We start from the raw sequence: 18,408 nt of genomic DNA on the forward strand, positions 1-18,408 counted from the left end.
TGATTCATTGTGAATGCTCAATCTTAAAAGATGCAGAATCATGTTTTCTTACCATCCTCTAGGGTATTCTGGGTCACATGGTCAGACATCTGGCTGGCTCCCATTGGCATATACGCCACAATGTAAAAAGTGTAATTGCTGGCAGGTTCCAAGTCATCAATAATATAATGAGTTGTATCATTTCCAAGGACTACCTGATATTCTTCATTATTTAAACCTAGATAAAAGAATCTGTGTTTAAAAACTACAACTATTTAAATAAAGCTAGCAAGACCATTTTCCCTCACTATGAAACACTGGTCCTTGGATTTATTCTCTGTTAATTTTATGACCCTTTATACAAAACACTTTTGGTAACAGAAAGGTCTTTATTTCTAAAAATAAAGTAATTTGTCTTACTACAAATTACTAGTTTTAATTTTTCCTGAATAAATGAAACTGAAAAAAGCTAATCTCTAAACTTCATTCTCTATCTAGTCAAAACCTACAATGGACACAATCTATAGTAGTAACAAAACAGTTTAACAACAGAATACAATAACTTAGAACAGTCTAAAATTTGCTTGCTTGAACTTATGGTTTCTTTATTTCTTTCTTCTTTTTATCCCCCCCTTATAAACATAAATGGAGGCAGTAGGAAATGCAATTCTTTATGAAAACAAAACAAACTAAAAGTTGCCCTGCAAAAGATCTCATTTTGTCCCTAGAGATTCTTTTAAATTTGACTGACACAAGTTGTTCTTTTTATTTATCCTGAAAGCAAAAGAACCGGGAGGCACAGAACGTACTTTAAAATGCTTTATCCCACGGTGAGGTTTTGTTTTGTTTTGTTTTTTAAGAGGAAAAAAATTCTTAGCAATTCTTAATAAAATATTCATGGCAAGGTATAGAAGAGGATTTGTCTTTGTGGGATTTAATTCCTACAGAGCAGACCTGCAAAATGGAACAAGAGCACTGGCAGCTACTATGCTCTGCTCACAATTCACAGTAAATGCATGTCAACTTAATCAAAACTCTCTAAGGACAAGTTCCTTCTCCTCACACTGGATTTATAAACAAAAGAGAAGGCAAATTCCAGTATTAAGTTTTCCCACATTTCTGAATTAACTTGATAGCATTTTAATTAGACAAGATTACAGGCATTTCACAACAGACTGGCTAATGGCTCGTTAATTAGGAACTGCATAGTACGATTTCTGACCTACCAAACAAGGTCCTTGAGTTCGAATTAAAAAGCCTTGTTCATCCCTGAATAGACCACTGAGCTGCATGCAGGGGCTCTAATGAAACAACCATAATAGCGAACAAGAGTGGTCTCCACCAAACCAGCCTTCCTTTTACCTTCCTAAATCACTAAAGAGGGAATTAACATACTCCAACATGCTCAGTTATCAGACTTCCATTCTTCTTGCTTCCATGACCCCTGATTTACATTCAAAATATTCCTTTTCAAAACACTACTTCAAAGTGCAAAAAACAAATGGCAGTAGCAGCAACAAACCACCTGTCTCTATAGACAATTTTAATATATCACCACTCTATGGGTGTTTGGGTTTGTTTTTAATGTACAGTGCATGAAAGCTAGTCTGTTCGTGGAAAGAACGAAAATTTGTACAACTTTGGCATGGTCTCTATGAAAAGTCAATGGAGAAATGTGGGATTCATAAGTAGCTTTTCTTCTATGATTTTGCCAAAGTAAGATATAAGAATTTAAAAACGATATTAAAAAAGGAAACCAATAATTCAAATAGGAATTTTAAGATATATTTGATTGTTACTTTTATGCAGTGAAATATCAGTAGTGTCTTTTCAAAGTATTCCACATGATTTCAGGAAATGTTCAAAATATACATGGAGAATTTGATCATGTTTACCTTCCACCTTAAAAATAACATGCTACAGTGTCTATGGTTCACTATATTATTTTACCAAACAGTTACAACACTGTTCCTACATAACTTAGGTCAAAGTCTCAGTTAAGGAATTTATACCTTGGCTGGACTCAAATTCATAGGTATGCCACTTTGTAATTTTTAGCAGGCAGAGATATCTTACATTAGCTGGTATTTGTTTATAAACAGAAAAACCTTAAATTATACTAACATTCAAAGTGCACAACAACAGAAAATTTAGAGAAAAATACATCCACAGGCAATAGATTATTAAAGAGATAAATGTCATCTGGGCATAGTGGCACATGCCTATAATCCCAGTTACTTGAGAGGTTGAGGCCGAAGGATCTGAAGTTTGACGGTGGCCAGCTTGGGCAACTTAGAGAGACCCTGTCTCAATTTAAAAATAGAGGGTTGGGGATGTGGCTCAGGGGTAGAGTGTTTGCCTACCATAAATGAGACTCTAGGTTCAATTCCCAATGTCACCAAGAGGAAAAAAGAAAAAGGAGAAAGATAAATGCCATAGAATTTCAAAAGTATTTTGTGGTCTGTGTAAGACAGCATTCATTCTAAAAACAAATTCTTGATAGCAAACAGCACTTAAAACTAAACACAATTCAAACTGCTTACCTTCTGCTTTCATGTAGTGTACGGAATAAGCAATGACCTTGTCTGAATTATAAAGTGGCCTCTCCCAAGCTAAAAGGATGGCTGAACTTGACATGGTTTCAGCATGCACGTTATAGGGAGCACTGGGTCTATCTTCAGACATCACTACAGTCAGTCTGGCTCTAGATAAAATAGATCCTTGGCTGTTCTCAGCCATGCACTGATAAATAGCATCATCTTCAGGAATAATCTGATTAATTACCAATTTACTGAGGAAAGGAAAAAAAAATATTTAAGGCCATGAAAAATTCGAAGAATGATACAAAAGTAAAGTTCAGTTAATGCTAAATATACTCATTTAAAATGATAAAAATTAACTGAGAACAAAAAGCCGTATAATCAGCTCTGATTAAAAACATTCTACACTAATTATTTAAAATTAATCTTTTATATTGTCTGAGTCTCTATAAGGTGACAACTTAAACCCTTTCTAAAAACATGCTGACTTTTAATAAGAAAGTATACTCCTCTACAATAGCACTTCAATTCATATAATATTATAGTGAATGCATAACATTAAGGTCAACAAAATTTTTTAAATTTTTGCTCAACATAAAGAACAGTACAAGAATTCATATTGATACTAATAAAAATCCATTCCTAAAATTCTTAAATTTGAACTGTGGAGGAATTCTTAATGAATAAATTATTTCCTTCTAATTTCCTTACTTAATGCAAGAAAGAATTGAGACCCTGAAGAGTTAATATGCATGCTTGTGGTAATGTAGGTAGTGGCCTGCAGGGCTAGGACCTAGGTTTGGAGAACTGTCCAATATTTCATTTCATTTTAATCTACTACTTCCATGATCCAGGTACAAAATACAAAAGGATTTATAAAACTTAAATTATTATTTGTTTTAATTTAGTTTTAACTATCAGGATTATTTAGATATTGGATGATATTAGAACCATTTCACATAAAAATTACCAAAATCATTATTTCTTTCTTTTTTCTGTGGGGGGGGTGCTGGGGATTGAACCCAGGGCCTTGTGCTTACAAGGCAAGCACGCTACCACCTGAGCTACCTTCCCAGCCCCCAAATCATTATTTCTTATAAAATAGTAGTAAAATGACATAACCCACCTGTTGTACATTTTAATTCTACCATTTGAATGTATCTTCCTTCCATTTTTCAACCATGACATTTTAGGTGAGGGGATTCCTTCCGCCTGACAAACAAATCGAGCAGTGCCAGCTCGAGGCCTCGTTAAGCTTTCTGGCCATTCAACAAATGAAGGAGGAGCTATTTTTAAAGAAAAAAGAAAATATTTCTGTGATCCCAATAAGAATGACAGGAACACTCAAGGAAGAGTACAGCAAATTAAATAACCTGCCTTTCTAAAGATGTCTGACATTCTGAGCCTTCTGTCCATATCCCCATACCTACCCAGGTACCTTCTCTCTGCACTGCTCATTAGTGTCCACTTCCTCTGTGCTTCCACTATATAAACACATCAACGGTATGCACGCCCACAGACCTTCGTAACTGAGCCCAACATACGGCCACTTGGGAATACATACAATCAACAGGTTCAAATTTTAGATTGTTGAATGGTATGGATATGTGGTAGATGAAAAAGAGAAGAAAGGTGGCTAGCAGGTGTGAGGCCTAGGGTTTGATGCCCAGCACCACAAGAAAAGGAAAAAAGCTGAAGAAGAAAGGAAAGACTAATAAGAAACATGCAAACAAGAGAGTTTCTTCAGAATGATTCTATAGCTATACTTTAATAAAAGAATTTAATTCTCTTCTAAAATCATTGATGGATTATACTTATCAACTTTCTCATCAATGCTACAAAACTCAAGAGTAAGGTATGAATAAAATAAATTGGTAAATGTTAAAATGTAAGATTCTCCCGATGGCAGAATGAAAGAATACATACCTAATACAGTTAAAGTTGCCATGGCAACCGTAAAGTTGCGAGTGCCAGGGGTAGTAGCCCGACAAACATACACTCCAGCATGTTGCAACTTGACATCAGATATCATGAGATTACCATTTCCAAGCACCCGAGTATTAAAGACATCAATGGACTTGTGATCTATTCCAAAGAGAATATTTTGGTTAAAACAATATAACATATAATCGAAAATTATGCCAAAAGATGACTATCCAATCAATCATGGAAAGTATAAAAATTATCGACAGTAAAACCTCTTATCTACGTGCTAAAATGCCAAAAAGAAGTCATTCAATTGCAACTGCCAAATATTTCATTTATAAAATGAACATTTTAACTTTTTTTTGAATGAACAAGTTTAAGGAAAAGATTCACATACATACTGAGAGAAGACTTACCAAGACGGCTCCAAGAAATGATTGGTTTGGGATTTCCTGTAGCCATGCATTCTAAAACAACAGTTTGATGAAGAGACATTGTTATGTTCTGTGGACCTGCTATAATGGTTGGTGTGTGGAAGGATTTAGACTCCTTTGCTTTGGGGAGGAAAAGACAGAATTCAAAAATAAATTATAAATAAAATATAAGTGAAACATGTTAAAACATTAATTTTTTTAAGCATTATATTTTTATAACTTTATTTTTTTTATTTGGTGCTGAGGATTGAACCCAGTGCCTCTCACATGCTAGGCAACTGCTCTACCACTGAGCTACACCCCACCCCAAAACATCAATTCTTATTCACTTTTTATAAACAGGAAACTTCTTTAATCTTTATTGAGATATAACTCATATGCCATACAATTCACCTACTTGAAGTATGTAATTCAATGGTTTTTAGAATTTTTAGACTATGCAACTATTACTACAGTTAATTTGATGACATTTTCACCACTCCAAAAGATACCTGTAACTATTAGAAGCAACCCTCCAATCCTCTCTCTATGTAGCCTGATACCCAATATCAATTTTCTGTTTCTCGGGACTTGCCTATTTCTAGACATTTTACATAAAAGAAACTTTAAAATATATGATATGTTGTGACTGGCTTATTTCCATTTAACATAATGTTTTAAGGTTCACATATATTTCCATAATGTATCAGTACTTCATTCCTTTTTTTCTGAATAATAACGGACTAATATTCAACTTATGGATAAAACCTATTTTCTTTTTCCATTCATCAGTTGATGGACACTTTAGGTTACTTCCACATCATTCTTTTTTTTTTAATTGAAGATCATTTCTTTTTTTAAGATTTTTTTAGATGTTGATAGATCTTTATTTTATTCATTTATTTATATGTGGTGCTGAGAATCAAGCTCAGTGCCTCGCACTTGCTAGGCAAGTGCTCTATCACCAAGCCACAACTCCAGCCCCATATCACTCATTTTTTTTTTTTGCGGTGCTGGGGATCGAACCCAGGGCCTTGTGCTTGCAAGGCAAGCACTCTACCAACTGAGCTATCTCCCCAGCCCCCCCATATCATTCATTTTTAATTGAGGCTGAAGCATTATTTAATTTGGATGAATCTTGGTAAGAATTTATGTGATAGTGGGAAATTAAGGAAGAAGAATAAGAGTACTTTTGTCTTGATTTTTCATGCCAAAAAGATAACAGACACTAAAATTAAAGCATAGCATAAAATCTATTAACTTCAGTTTCAATGTTTTTCAAAAAAATTTTTAAACCTTAAGAGCTCTTGGAGGAAGTAATGTCTCTTGTAAAAACATTCATGCTGGGCGCAGTGGCACATGCCTGTAATTCCAGCTACTTGGGAGGCTGTGGCAGGAGGATTCAAAGTTCCAGGACAGTCTCACAATCTGGCAAGAACCTGCCTCAACATAAACAGAAAGGACTAGGGATGTAGCTCAGTGATGAGCACACCTGAATTCAATCTGGGGTACCAAGAGGCGGGAGGAGGAGAGAAAGAAAAAGATGATTAATGATTAAAGATGTCTTTAAACTGGGCACAGTGGCACATGCCTAAAATTCCAGCAGTTTGGGAGGATGAAGCAGGAGGATCATGAGTTTATAGTCTCATCGACTTAGTGAGGCCCTAAGCAACTGAGCAAGATCCTGTCTCTAAAAATTAAACAAAAGGGCTGGGGACACACTAACAAAGAGAAGACGAGAGAAAATCCAAATCACTAAAATTCGGAATGAACAAGGAAATATCACAACAGACACAACTGAAATACAAAACATAATTAGAAGCTATTTTGAAAATCTATACTCCAACAAAATAGAAAATTTTGAAGACATCAACAGGTTTCTAGAGACATATGAATTGCCTAAACTGAACGAGGAGGACATACACAATATAAATAGACCAATTTCAAGTAATGAAATAGAAGAGGTCATCAAAAGCCTACCAACAAAGAAAAGTCCGGGACCAGATGGGTTCTCAGCCGAGTTCTACAAAACCTTTACAGAAGAGCTAACTCCAATACTTCTCAAAGTATTCCATAAAATAGAAGAGGAGGGAACCCTCCCAAACTCATTCCATGAAGCCAATATCACCCTGATACCTAAACCAGACAGAGACACATCGAGGAAAGAAAATTTCAGACCAATATCCTTAATGAACATTGACGCAAAAATTCTCAACAAAATTTTAGCAAATCGCATACAAAAACATATTAAAAAGATAGTGCACCATGATCAAGTGGGTTTCATCCCAGGGATGCAAGGTTGGTTCAACATCAGGAAATCAATAAATGTAATTCACCATATCAATAGACTTAAAGTCAAGAATTACATGATTATTTCAATAGATGCAGAAAAAGCATTTGATAAAATACAGCACCCCTTCATGCTCAAAACATTAGAAAAAATAGGGATAGTGGGAACATTCCTTAACATTGTAAAGGCCATTTATGCGAAGCCCATGGCTAATATCATTCTAAATGGTGAAAAACTGAAAGCATTCCCCCTAAAAACTGGAACAAGGGAGGGATGCCCTCTTTCACCACTTTTATTCAATATCGTCCTTGAAACTCTAGCCAGAGCAATTAGACAGACCAAATAAATTAAAGGAATACAAATAGGAGAGAGAGAACTCAAACTATCCCTATTTGCTGATGATATGATTATATACTTAGAGGAACCAGGAAATTCCACCAGAAAACTTTTAGAACTCATAGGTGAATTCAGTAAAGTAGCAGGATATAAGATCAATGCACATAAATCTAATGCATTTTTATACATAAGTGATGAATCTTCAGAAAGAATAATCAGGAAAACTACCCCATTCACAATAGCCTCGAAAAAAATAAAATACTTGGGAATCAATCTCACAAAAGAGGTGAAAGAGCTCTACAATGAGAACTACAGTACACTAAAGAAAGAAATTAAAGAAAACCTTAGAAGATGGAAAGATCTCCCATGTTCTTGGATAGGCAGAATTAATATTGTCAAAATGGCCACACTACCTAAAGTGCTATACAGATTCAATGCAATTCCAATTAAAAATCCCAATGACATACCTCACAGAAATAGAGCAAGCAATCATGAAATTCATCTGGAAGAATAAGAAACCCAGAATAGCTAAAGCAATCCTTAGCAGGAAGAATGAAACAGGGGGTATCGAAATACCAGATCTTCAACTATACTACAAAGCAATAGTAACAAAAACGGCATGGTATTGGTACCAAAATAGAAAGATAGATCAATGGTACAGAATAGAGGACACAGACACAAGGCCAAATAAATACAATTTTCTCATACTAGACAAAGGTGCCAAAAATATGCAATGGAGAAAAGATAGCCTCTTCAACAAATGGTGCTGGGAGAATTGGAAATCCATATGCAACAGAATGAAACTAAACCCCCATCTCTCACCATGCATGAAACTAAACTAAAAATGGATCAAGGACCTTGGAATCAGACCAGAGACCCTGCAAATTATAGAACAAAAAGTAGGTCCAGATCTTCAACATGTCAGCGTAGGACCAGACTTCCTCAACAGGACTCCCATAGCACAAGAAATAAAAGCAAGAATCAATAACTGGGATAGATTCAAACTAAAAAGCTTTCTCTCAGCAAAGGAAACTATCAGCAATGCAAAGAAAGAGCCTACAGAGTGGGAGAAAATCTTTGCCAATCATACTTCAGATAGAGCACTAATCTCCAGAATCTATAAAGAACTCAAAAAACTCTACACCAAGAATGCAAGTAATCCAGTCGACAAATGGGCTAAGGAAATGAATAGACACGTCACAGAAGAAGATCTACAAGCAATCAACAATCATATGGAAAAATGTTCAACATCTCTAGTAATAAGAGAAATGCAAATCAAAACCACCCTAAGATTCCATCTCACCCCAATTAGAATGGCGATTATCAAGAAGACAAACAACAACAGGTGTTGGCAAGGATGTGGGGCTGCAAATTAATGCAGCCACTCTGGAAAGCAGTGTGGAGATTCCTTAGAAAACTTGGAATGGAACCACCATTTGACCCAGCTATTCCACTCCTTGCCTATACCCAAAGGATTTAAAATCAGCATACTACAGAGATACAGCCACATCAATGTTCATAGCTGCTCAATTCACAATAGCCAGATTGTGGAACCAACCTAGATGACCTTCAATTGACGAATGGATAAAGAAATTGTGGTACATATATACAATGGAATATTACTCAGCCATAAAGAATGATAAAATTATGGCATTTGTAGGCAAATGGATGAAATTGGAGAATATCAAGATAAGTGAGATAAGCCAATCTCAAAAAACCAAAGGTCGAATGATATCGCTAATAAGTGGATGAGGACACATAATGGGGGGAGGGAGGGGTTAGTGTTAGGGTTAGAGTTAGGGTTAGGGAGGGGGGCAAGAATGGAGGAAGGAAGGACTGTATAGAGGGAAAAGAGGGGTGGGAGGGGTGGGGGGAAGGGAAAAATAACAGAATGAATCAAACAACATTACCCTATGTAAATTTATGATTACACAAATGGTATGCCTTTATGCCATGTACAAATAGAGAAACAACATGTATCCCATTTGTTTACAATAAAAAAAAAAAAAGGAAAAAAAAAAAAAGGGCTGGGGATATGGCTCAGTGGTTAAGTATCCCTGGTACCAAAAAAAATGTCTTTAGTGCATTTTTCCTTTATATTCAATTACATTTAATTATTTTAAATTAAAAACTAGCATCTCTATGTATAATTCCATTGTAATAAATTATATATTCCTTTCTTCATAGTCATCTCTTTATATAGTTTCCCTTCTACCTATATTCATGTGTGGCCAAATATAAAAAACTATATTCACAATATTAACAATAATAATTTCTGGGCACTAAGATCGAGGATGGTCTTTTTAAACTTTTATTTTTATACTTTTTCCATGGCTTAATAGAAAAATGTTATAAACATTACTTTTTAAAACAAACGCATTATATGTGCAAATGCAAATTATTATTTCTCTTAAAACAACAAAAGCATAATAGACTGTAAACAAATATCTTTATTGACAATAGACAACTCTGATGGAAACAGATGTTATGTTCTTTCTATATACTTTATTTTATGCTTTTAAAAACAAAAGTGAGGCGGCTGGGAAGATAGCTCAGCTGGTAAAGTGCTTGCCTTGCAAGCACAAGGCTCTGAGTTCGATCACCAGTACCACAAAAAAAAAAAAAGAAACTAATAAAGTTGTCTGTTTGGATGACTAAGTAACTTTCAGAGTAAAGACTGTTAGTGGAGATGAGTGTCATCTCATATTGATTAAGTGGTCTTATCAAGAAAACATCATAATCCTTTAAAAACAAAAGTGAAATATTTATAAAACAAATATTCAGTCTTTCTTAAATTTGACGTAACAGGGCTAGGTGTATAGCTCAGTGGTAGAGCACTTGCCTAGCATTTGTGAGGTCCTGGGTTTGATCCCCAGCACCTCAAAAAGAAAAGGAAAACCAGACACCGTGGCACACAACCTATAATCCCAGTGACTCAGGAGACTGAGGCAGGAAGGTACCAAGTTCAAACTCAGCCTCAGCAACTCAGCAAGGACCTAAGCAACTTACTGAGATCCTATCTCAAAATAAAAATATAAAAAGAATTGGGGATATGACTCAGTGATTAAGCATTCCTGGGTTAAATGAATGAATGAAAGAAAAAGAAAGCAAGCAAGAAAGCATGTGCAGGAGCACACACACACAAACAAGGTGACATACACAACGTAAGTAGCCTGGGAAAGCAGAGTTCCTCAGTAGATAATAATGACCGTTTTCCAAACAGATGACAATAATTTAAATGTAATTAAAATACCACTTTATGGAATACAACTAGAGGAGAAAAAGTAATAGAGGGGTCAATAAAGACGTGAAAAGCCACTTCAGTGAGGTACCTGGAATGACTGTCAGAGAGGCCTCCACACTCTTGCGTCTGTGAGCTACAGCAGCAGCAACGCAACGATAATTCCCAGCATCTCTTAGGCCAACATCGTAGATCTGCAATACTCCTGTTGGTAGGGCAGTTATCCTGTTGTGAGAAGAATTAAATAGTTGAACATTCTGTAGTAGATTTTTAATTTTACTTAATACATCCTATGACCGGAATCAATACACTCATTTTTTTACAGTGCTACAAGCAATACTTTAAAGACCTTTTAATTTTGTTTCTTGTAGTACTAGGGACTGCACTCAGGGGTGTTCTACCACTGAACTACATCCCCAGTCCTTTTTATTATTATTTTTTTTAGACAGGATCTTGCTTGGTTGCTGAAGCTGGCCTGGAACCTATAATCCTCATACCTCAGCTTCCCATGTGGCTGGGATTACAGGCAGGCCAGCACACCCAGTGACCCTTTAAAATATTAATTTGGGCTGGATGTAGCTCAGTGAAATAGCCCTTACCTAGCATTCACAAACCCATAGGTTCAATCCCCAGCACCACAAAAACAAAACTGAAAATCAAACATTACCTTGATTCTGTTGTTTTCATTTGGGTCTATAAAACATAAATAATTCTGCACAATATGGTTTGTGAGATCTATCAGTCTAATGTCACATAGAGGGCTCCATTTGACATTCTAGTTTAGATTTAGCTAACTGATGGCCCACAGTTCAGTATGATTTATTTTCAAATACTGATTTTTCACTTATTAATTTCTGTACTCTCTAAGGTATACCCAGGTGTGTTTTTCTTTTTTTCTTGAAGTGATAAAGCACTTCTTTGCATAACTTTTTCCATCTTAGTGCTCTGCCATTTTAACAAACAATTTGTGCCTCTTTAGAAGCGAGAAAGAAATTCTACTCTTATGAGTTGTTACCAAGTTCTTAATCCTTAAACCCCAACTACTCTCACAGCACAAGATATGTGCATGTGCTGTGCACACGTGCGAGTATATGTGCATAGTAGATGGGGAATGGAAGGTGGAAGGCAGACACAGCAGTGGGCAGCTACCAGGGCATATACGGAGACTTCTGTTCCCAGCACTGAAAGTGTAATTTGATTTCCTAAAGCCTTGGGTTGCAATTCAAATCCTCACTCAGGTCCAGTGAGAAGAAATGATCGAGGAAAGCAATAGGATAACCTGTTTGAATTGTATTTACACAAGGAATCTTGCCTCTGTTCCAGAAATTAATGGTGTAATTCTCTGAGTCTGAGTGTCTGGGGAGATCAGTTATTGCCACCCTAAATGAAAATGAGTTGCACAACAGTTCTTTTCCCTCCATCGTCTCACATGAAGTTGCCAAGATTCCTGTGTCACCTTCATAGATTAAAAAATACATTTACCTGTCCATAGTTATAGGTAGAGTTGTCCGATTAAATTCCCATGTTATAATTGCAGGAGGGTTTGAGGAAATCTTACACGCAAATCTAGCAACTCCACCTTCATGAACCTCAGTGGAAATAGGTTGAACTTCAAATGCAGAAATAGCTATAGGATAAAATTCAACAAATTGAGAATGAGCACATGACAACTATACTCAGAAATAACATTATGCTAAATAGTATTTAGATGTGAATTCCTGCTCAGGCAGGAATAAACCTAAACTTAACTAGTACAAAGATAATTTAGTGAATAATTTTGGGAAAAAAAAAAACCACAGGGTAGTTGCCCAACTTAGGGGAGTCTAGTCTTTCCCAGAATTAAATTCTAAACAAGTTCTCAAGAAACCACCCACCTGGAGAGAAAAGATTAACACAACTGAAATGCAAATAATAGTTAATGAAGGTATTCACAAACCAAACTGTAGGACACAAACTTCAAATACTACTGTAAATCAGAGAAAAGAGGAATGAAGCCAAGCTAGTCAGGTTAAAACCATTTAGAGGAATTTTCTGAATTGATTTTTGGAGAATCCACTGGGTTCAGATGAAAGTGCAAAAGCATGACATCCCACATAAGAGGAATACCATGAAGACCAGCCCAGAGGTAAAAACTGCAGCTTGTGTTCATAGGACTGGGAAGAGACAGCCAGGACTATCCATACAGTATTCCAATTAAGAACTCGAGAGAAAGCAGAAGGAAAGTAGAAATAAGATTTGTACCATGGTACAAATTAAAGTATCACTGAAGAGTTCTGAACAAAGGAACATCATGATAATAGCAATGCCTGAAAAAAATTAATCAGGAATGGATTTTAAAAAGGAGTCTCAAGTCTAAAGTCCAACAAGCTGTTAAGGAAGGACCAGACCTGGGTTGGTAGCAGTGGGGATGAAGAGATTCTTGATACCTTAAAAAAAACAAAGTCTTGTTTCTTCGTGGACACAGATATGTTCCTCTGTGCTTGGATTCAGATGAAGTTGGTATTGATGGGCCAAAATGAGAAAGAGGAGAGAAAAATGGTGCATCTATGAATAAAATTTAGAGAAACTAAAGAGACTATTTTTATGTCATGTATTTCCAAAGTGGACATAAATCCAAGTGTTGATATTTTTTTCAGAAGAATGATAATTCTTTACCACTCTAGGCAGGCCCCCAATGTAGGTAATGGTGTAGATTCTCTTCCCTTAGATACAAAGGGCCCGAGCATAGTCTCATAGTCTTACTCCCCTTCCTCAAACCCTAGTTTTTGGTTTGCTTTTTTTTTTTTTTTTTTAAAGCACTTATAGTTTATCAATAAAGAAATGATGAAGAAAAATATAACAGGGGCTAAACTTAAGCTTCATTAGTCTGGAAGGGGTAAAAGGTCATGCCTTGAACATGACTTCATTTTTCTATAGGTAGATTACAGGCCTTAGAGATACAGGACAGGGGCAGTGAAAACACTCTTAGGAGGATCTACTTTTCAAAGGGGTGAAGTGGGATAACAAAATACTTTGTGTACATGACAAAAAATTCTGTTTCTTCAGGAACAGCAGCCCACACATTACTATTGTCAGTGGATCCTCAAAGTCAAAACCATTTGAAAATAGCCATCTTGGGTCTTTTTCATTTTCTTTTCTCAACTGTATAGTGTTTTCCAGAAGCAACAGAATGGGTGATACTGCAACAGACTAAATACAGAAGCAGAAACCTGAGAATTCAGCTGTCTTCTAGTAAGTTAACTAGAGATTTGTACAAATATAAAAAAAAAAAAAAAACCCTCTCAATTTTTTTTGTTTTATGAAATAATTATATTAGTGTGTTATATTAATATGTAGTGGATCAATGTTTTCATTTTAAATAAATTTTTAAAGTTTCTAGTCTTAAATTTTTAATACTAAGATCAACAGATATAAGCTACATAAGTTTCTTGTCTTAAATAAATTTTCAGAGCATAAAGAGTAAGAATGAATGTTTTAGAATCTATTCAAAAACATCAAATTGTAAGAAGAGAAAGGAACACATATACTGTTGGTGGGATTATAAATTAGTACAGCACTATGGAAATCAGTATCTCAAAAACAATGTAAATTTGTCTTTTTATAATTAACTAAATTATATTGAACACATTCATTTTCTCAGGCATGAGGACCTAAATTTCCCTAAGCATAATGCCTACTTTATAAAGTATTAAGTGATCTCACTGGTGCCACATTAACCTTTTCCATACATGAGGGGGTAACCTTTGGTGATAGTCCCTGGTGATCCAGTTTATATTCAATTCAGAGTTATATTCTTTCTCAGCCTTCACCTTCCCAAATTGAAATACCTCATTCAGTTTAGCTTTTCTTCATAAAGCAGAGGCTCTTCCATGCCTCTTTATTTGAACAATTCCTTCTTCCCTTGCCCCAAAAATGGATCAGATGCCCAATTCAATATGCTTTTATCTGCCATATCTGACTTCTTTCCATCCCTAATAATCCTTTTGTTCAATTGTCATATCTGGCCTATAAATCTGGCAGAAGCTGCTTCAATAATATCTCCCTTGCCAGCAAAGTCACCCTCCAGAGTGAGAGTCATAAAATACAAAAGCAATCTGCGTTGCAGGTGATTTAACTGGTTTCTGCAGAACTCGACAGCCTTGTACTCAACTTCTTATAATTATGTTCCACTAACAATGAACTGTTTATAGTCCTCTGAATACAAGGTGATACCTCACACCTCTGAGTTTTTCAAGAGGTGTCCTCCTCTCTGAAATCCCCTAGGTCCCTTTGCCAACCTGATGAAATCCATCATGGCTTAAAGTTCAATCAATGTACTTCTCCCATGTCTTCTGGGAAGTTGTTCCTGACCCTCTTGACTGCAACTGTGTACTGCAGACCTTCACTGCTGCTTTATCATACCATTACAGGTTTAGTATCCCTTATCTGAAATGCTTGGGACCAGAAATATTTTAGATTTTGGGGTTTTTTTAGACTTCTGAAATAACTATATAGGTGTTACCAGTTGAACATCCCTAATCTTAAAATCCAAAATCTCCAACTTTTTGAGAAGTTTTGAATTTAGAAGCATTTTCAGCCTCAGATTTTCAGATTGTATGAAAATGAAAAATTTCAGATTTTCATTTTCAGACATGAATAATTACCTACTCACAAGTCTTTATATAGGGGTTCTATACTATGAATTCATTGAAGGATAGAAATGCATCACAATTTTTGCAGAATCCCTTATGACAAAGAATGGCACAACAGACTTAGCTAAAAAAAAAAAGTTTGCTGAAGGGCTGGGATTATGGCTCAGTGGTACCTAGCACGTGTGAGATACTGGGTTGGATCCTCAGCACCACATAAAAATAAATAAAGGTATTGTGCACTCCTATAACTAATTAAAAAAAATGTTTGCTGAACTGAACTGAAATTTTTGGGACTTTCTCCAATTCTACTAGGTTAAGCACAGTAATAGAATTTTAAGGAGTCTGGTACAAACACCAAGGCATAGGATGACAAGAAACTAATGCTTTTTATTATTTTTTGTTGTCCAAAAGATGCCAAATATTTTAGCTTGCATAATTTTTTTAAAAAATTTAATATTATTTATTTGGTACTAGAGACTAAACCCACTGCACCCCAATCCCTTTTTGAGACAAGTTCTAAGTTACTCAGGGCCTAAGTTGCTGGTGCTGGCTTTGAATTTGTGATTCTCCTGCTTTAGTTTCCTAAGTAGCTAGGATTACTGTGGTGTCCAACAGTTGCATAATTTTTAAAGACAAAATTTGTTCCAACTATATCAAAGGAGTTTTATAAAGATTAAGCCAATAGAGTGAGGGCCCTTTACTAGTATTATAATGCTTTTTTTCTCCTTTTTTGCCATGTTGGGGATTGAACCTGGGTGGTACACATGCTAAGTAAGTACTCTACCAATGAACCACTAACCCATAAGCTTTTCATAAATGCTGTGATTATTAAGAATAAAAATCATTATTCTGTTGTCTTGAGTAATGTTCTTCCAACTACTTAGGCAACTCAATGTTGCTTTTTACTCAGAGTCTCATCTAACCAAACAACATGCCTTAGAAGCACTACCTTTTCTTTAAGCAGTTTCCCTTTTCCCTCAGATTGATAAACCTATGAAATCCTTGAGATATCTGACTACCAAAACTGAACTAGGGGTTAGGGATGTGGCTCAGTGGCGCAGCACCTACCTGTTCAGCATGACAAGGCCACAAGTTTAACCCTCAGCACTAAGGAAAAAAAAAAAAAAAAAAAACCAACTTTATCTTTTAGGTCAAAGGGCTAAAACCTACGAGTCACACAATTCTGTGTTATGATTCAGACATGAAGAATCTCCCAAAGATTCATGCGTTGAGGGTCTGGCCCAATGCAGCGATGTTCAGAGGTGGGCCTCTTGGGAAGTGATTGGGTCATGAGGTCTCTGACCTCATGAACAGATTAATCCACTGATGGATTCATAATCTGATGGTATTACTGAGAAGTGGCAGAACTACAGGAGGTAGCCTAGCTGGAGAGAGTGAGGTTCCTGGGGGGCATGCCTCTGGGGACTGTATCCTGTCCCAAGCCCCTTCTGCTTTCTCTGCTTCCTGGCTGCTCTGAGTGTGAGCTGCATCGCTCTGCCACACCCTCCTGCCATGATGCCCTGCCCCATGACAGGTGCAGAATAAATGCAGCCAGCCGATCATGGACTGAACACCTCTGAAACCATGAGCCAAAATAAATCTCTCCTCTTCTAAAATGTCTTTTCAGGTATTTTGTTCCAGCAATGCTGATTGACACAGAAAGAAAAATGGATATATCTTCTAACCTACTAAGGGTTTCCTGTTCTGGTTTTCAGCAAGGTGGGAAAGCAGTTTTTAGGTATGTTTTTAAGCCTAAAAAACTTTTATATGTCTTTTGGTACCTTTTGAGAAATTAAACTGCTAGGTAAATAATACTACCCAGAAAATATCAAGCCAGACAGTGCTCAGGATCCACCAGTACCTTGGAGACAAAGAATCAATGATGAGTCAGTGATGAGTCAACTATTAGTCAATGATGAAAGTAAGAAAGTCCTCATCCTGTTTATAATTCCTTCATTTGGACACCAGCCCCATCCTCTTCCCTCAACACTCAATTCTTGATGTATCTGTCTTTTCTCTCTCCTGCATATTCGAACTCTTCCCCTTGCTCCTTCCCCTCAACATACCAAAGTATTCAAATCTCTCGAAAACTCCAGAAACTCAAAGGAGACGACTCAAACCTCCTTATATTTCTTCACTTATCTATACAGCAGTTATCTACTCTCTGCACCCCATGGATTGAAACTTCTCTAGTTTACTCTAGCTAGCTCCCTTTCCTCTTCTCTGAATGCACACCTCAAAGAGAATCTGCCTTCTTATGCTATTATTTTATTGAAATAGTGTCCACAACACTACGTACCCTGGTATTCCTTTTATTTCTCTGATCCTTCCTGTCTCCCTTTTCAGAGCCTGGCCTCCTCTTCTGCCCCTCCTCCCAGAGATTCTCTGTTCTTTTCCCTCTCCACATTCTCCTTTGGTGTTCCATCATCCACTGTCAGTTTCAGTCACATCCAGCTGTTGCTGATCACTGCCCCCAAATGTATCTCCAGTTCAAATCACTCATATATTTATACTGATGGTTCCAAATGCCCACTGGACATCTTCACCTGGTATTTATAAGAGGCACCTCAAACTCACACATTCAAAATGAAATAATTTTCCTTCTTTGAAGATGTATCTCTGCCTTAGTTGTGGCACACCACTATCCAGAGTTAACTCACTTGAGCTAGACTGACTCTTTCCACATTTCCTTGGATCATCTGTTCCCAGTGATTTAAAGTACTAAACATATGTCAAATCCATTTCTTTGTATTCCTGTCCCAATATCTCTAACCTGAAACACCAACAGCCTCTTATCTGATCTGTTTTCTTATCCCTTCTTTTCCCCTTTGAAAAACATACTCCTGACATACACCAGTGTTTGACTGACTGTGTCTGCTTCACAAGTGATTTTCGTCTATTAATGTAAAGGCTTCTATAGGTCAGTCCACTACTTTTGAAACCAAAAAAGGAATAATCCCACAAAATTGTGATTCCAATTTAAATGCTATCAGAAAGCATTGTGTCTTAGCAACCCTCCTTTTAAATCTTTAAGCTACTAAGCCTTATTACT

General features: G+C 36.3%; 1 protein-coding gene across 1 annotated transcript in view; it reads right to left on the reverse strand.

The window, feature by feature from the left end:
• PRTG (protogenin) overlaps window positions 1-18,408 on the reverse strand; it is a 136,157-nt gene that overhangs the window by 57,491 nt on the left and 60,258 nt on the right. Inside the window, exons 3-9 of the mRNA XM_079129883.1 lie at window positions 12,208-12,352; window positions 10,817-10,950; window positions 4,862-4,999; window positions 4,446-4,604; window positions 3,646-3,805; window positions 2,523-2,770; window positions 53-217 (exon numbers count right to left, since the gene is read on the reverse strand). Of these exons, the coding sequence (XP_078986009.1) occupies window positions 53-217; window positions 2,523-2,770; window positions 3,646-3,805; window positions 4,446-4,604; window positions 4,862-4,999; window positions 10,817-10,950; window positions 12,208-12,352 (1,149 nt within the window). The remainder of the gene's footprint in view (window positions 1-52; window positions 218-2,522; window positions 2,771-3,645; window positions 3,806-4,445; window positions 4,605-4,861; window positions 5,000-10,816; window positions 10,951-12,207; window positions 12,353-18,408) is intronic.

The sequence above is a fragment of the Sciurus vulgaris genome, assembly GCF_902686455.1.
Source record: "Sciurus vulgaris genome assembly, chromosome: 2".
Taxonomy (NCBI): domain Eukaryota; kingdom Metazoa; phylum Chordata; class Mammalia; order Rodentia; family Sciuridae; genus Sciurus; species Sciurus vulgaris.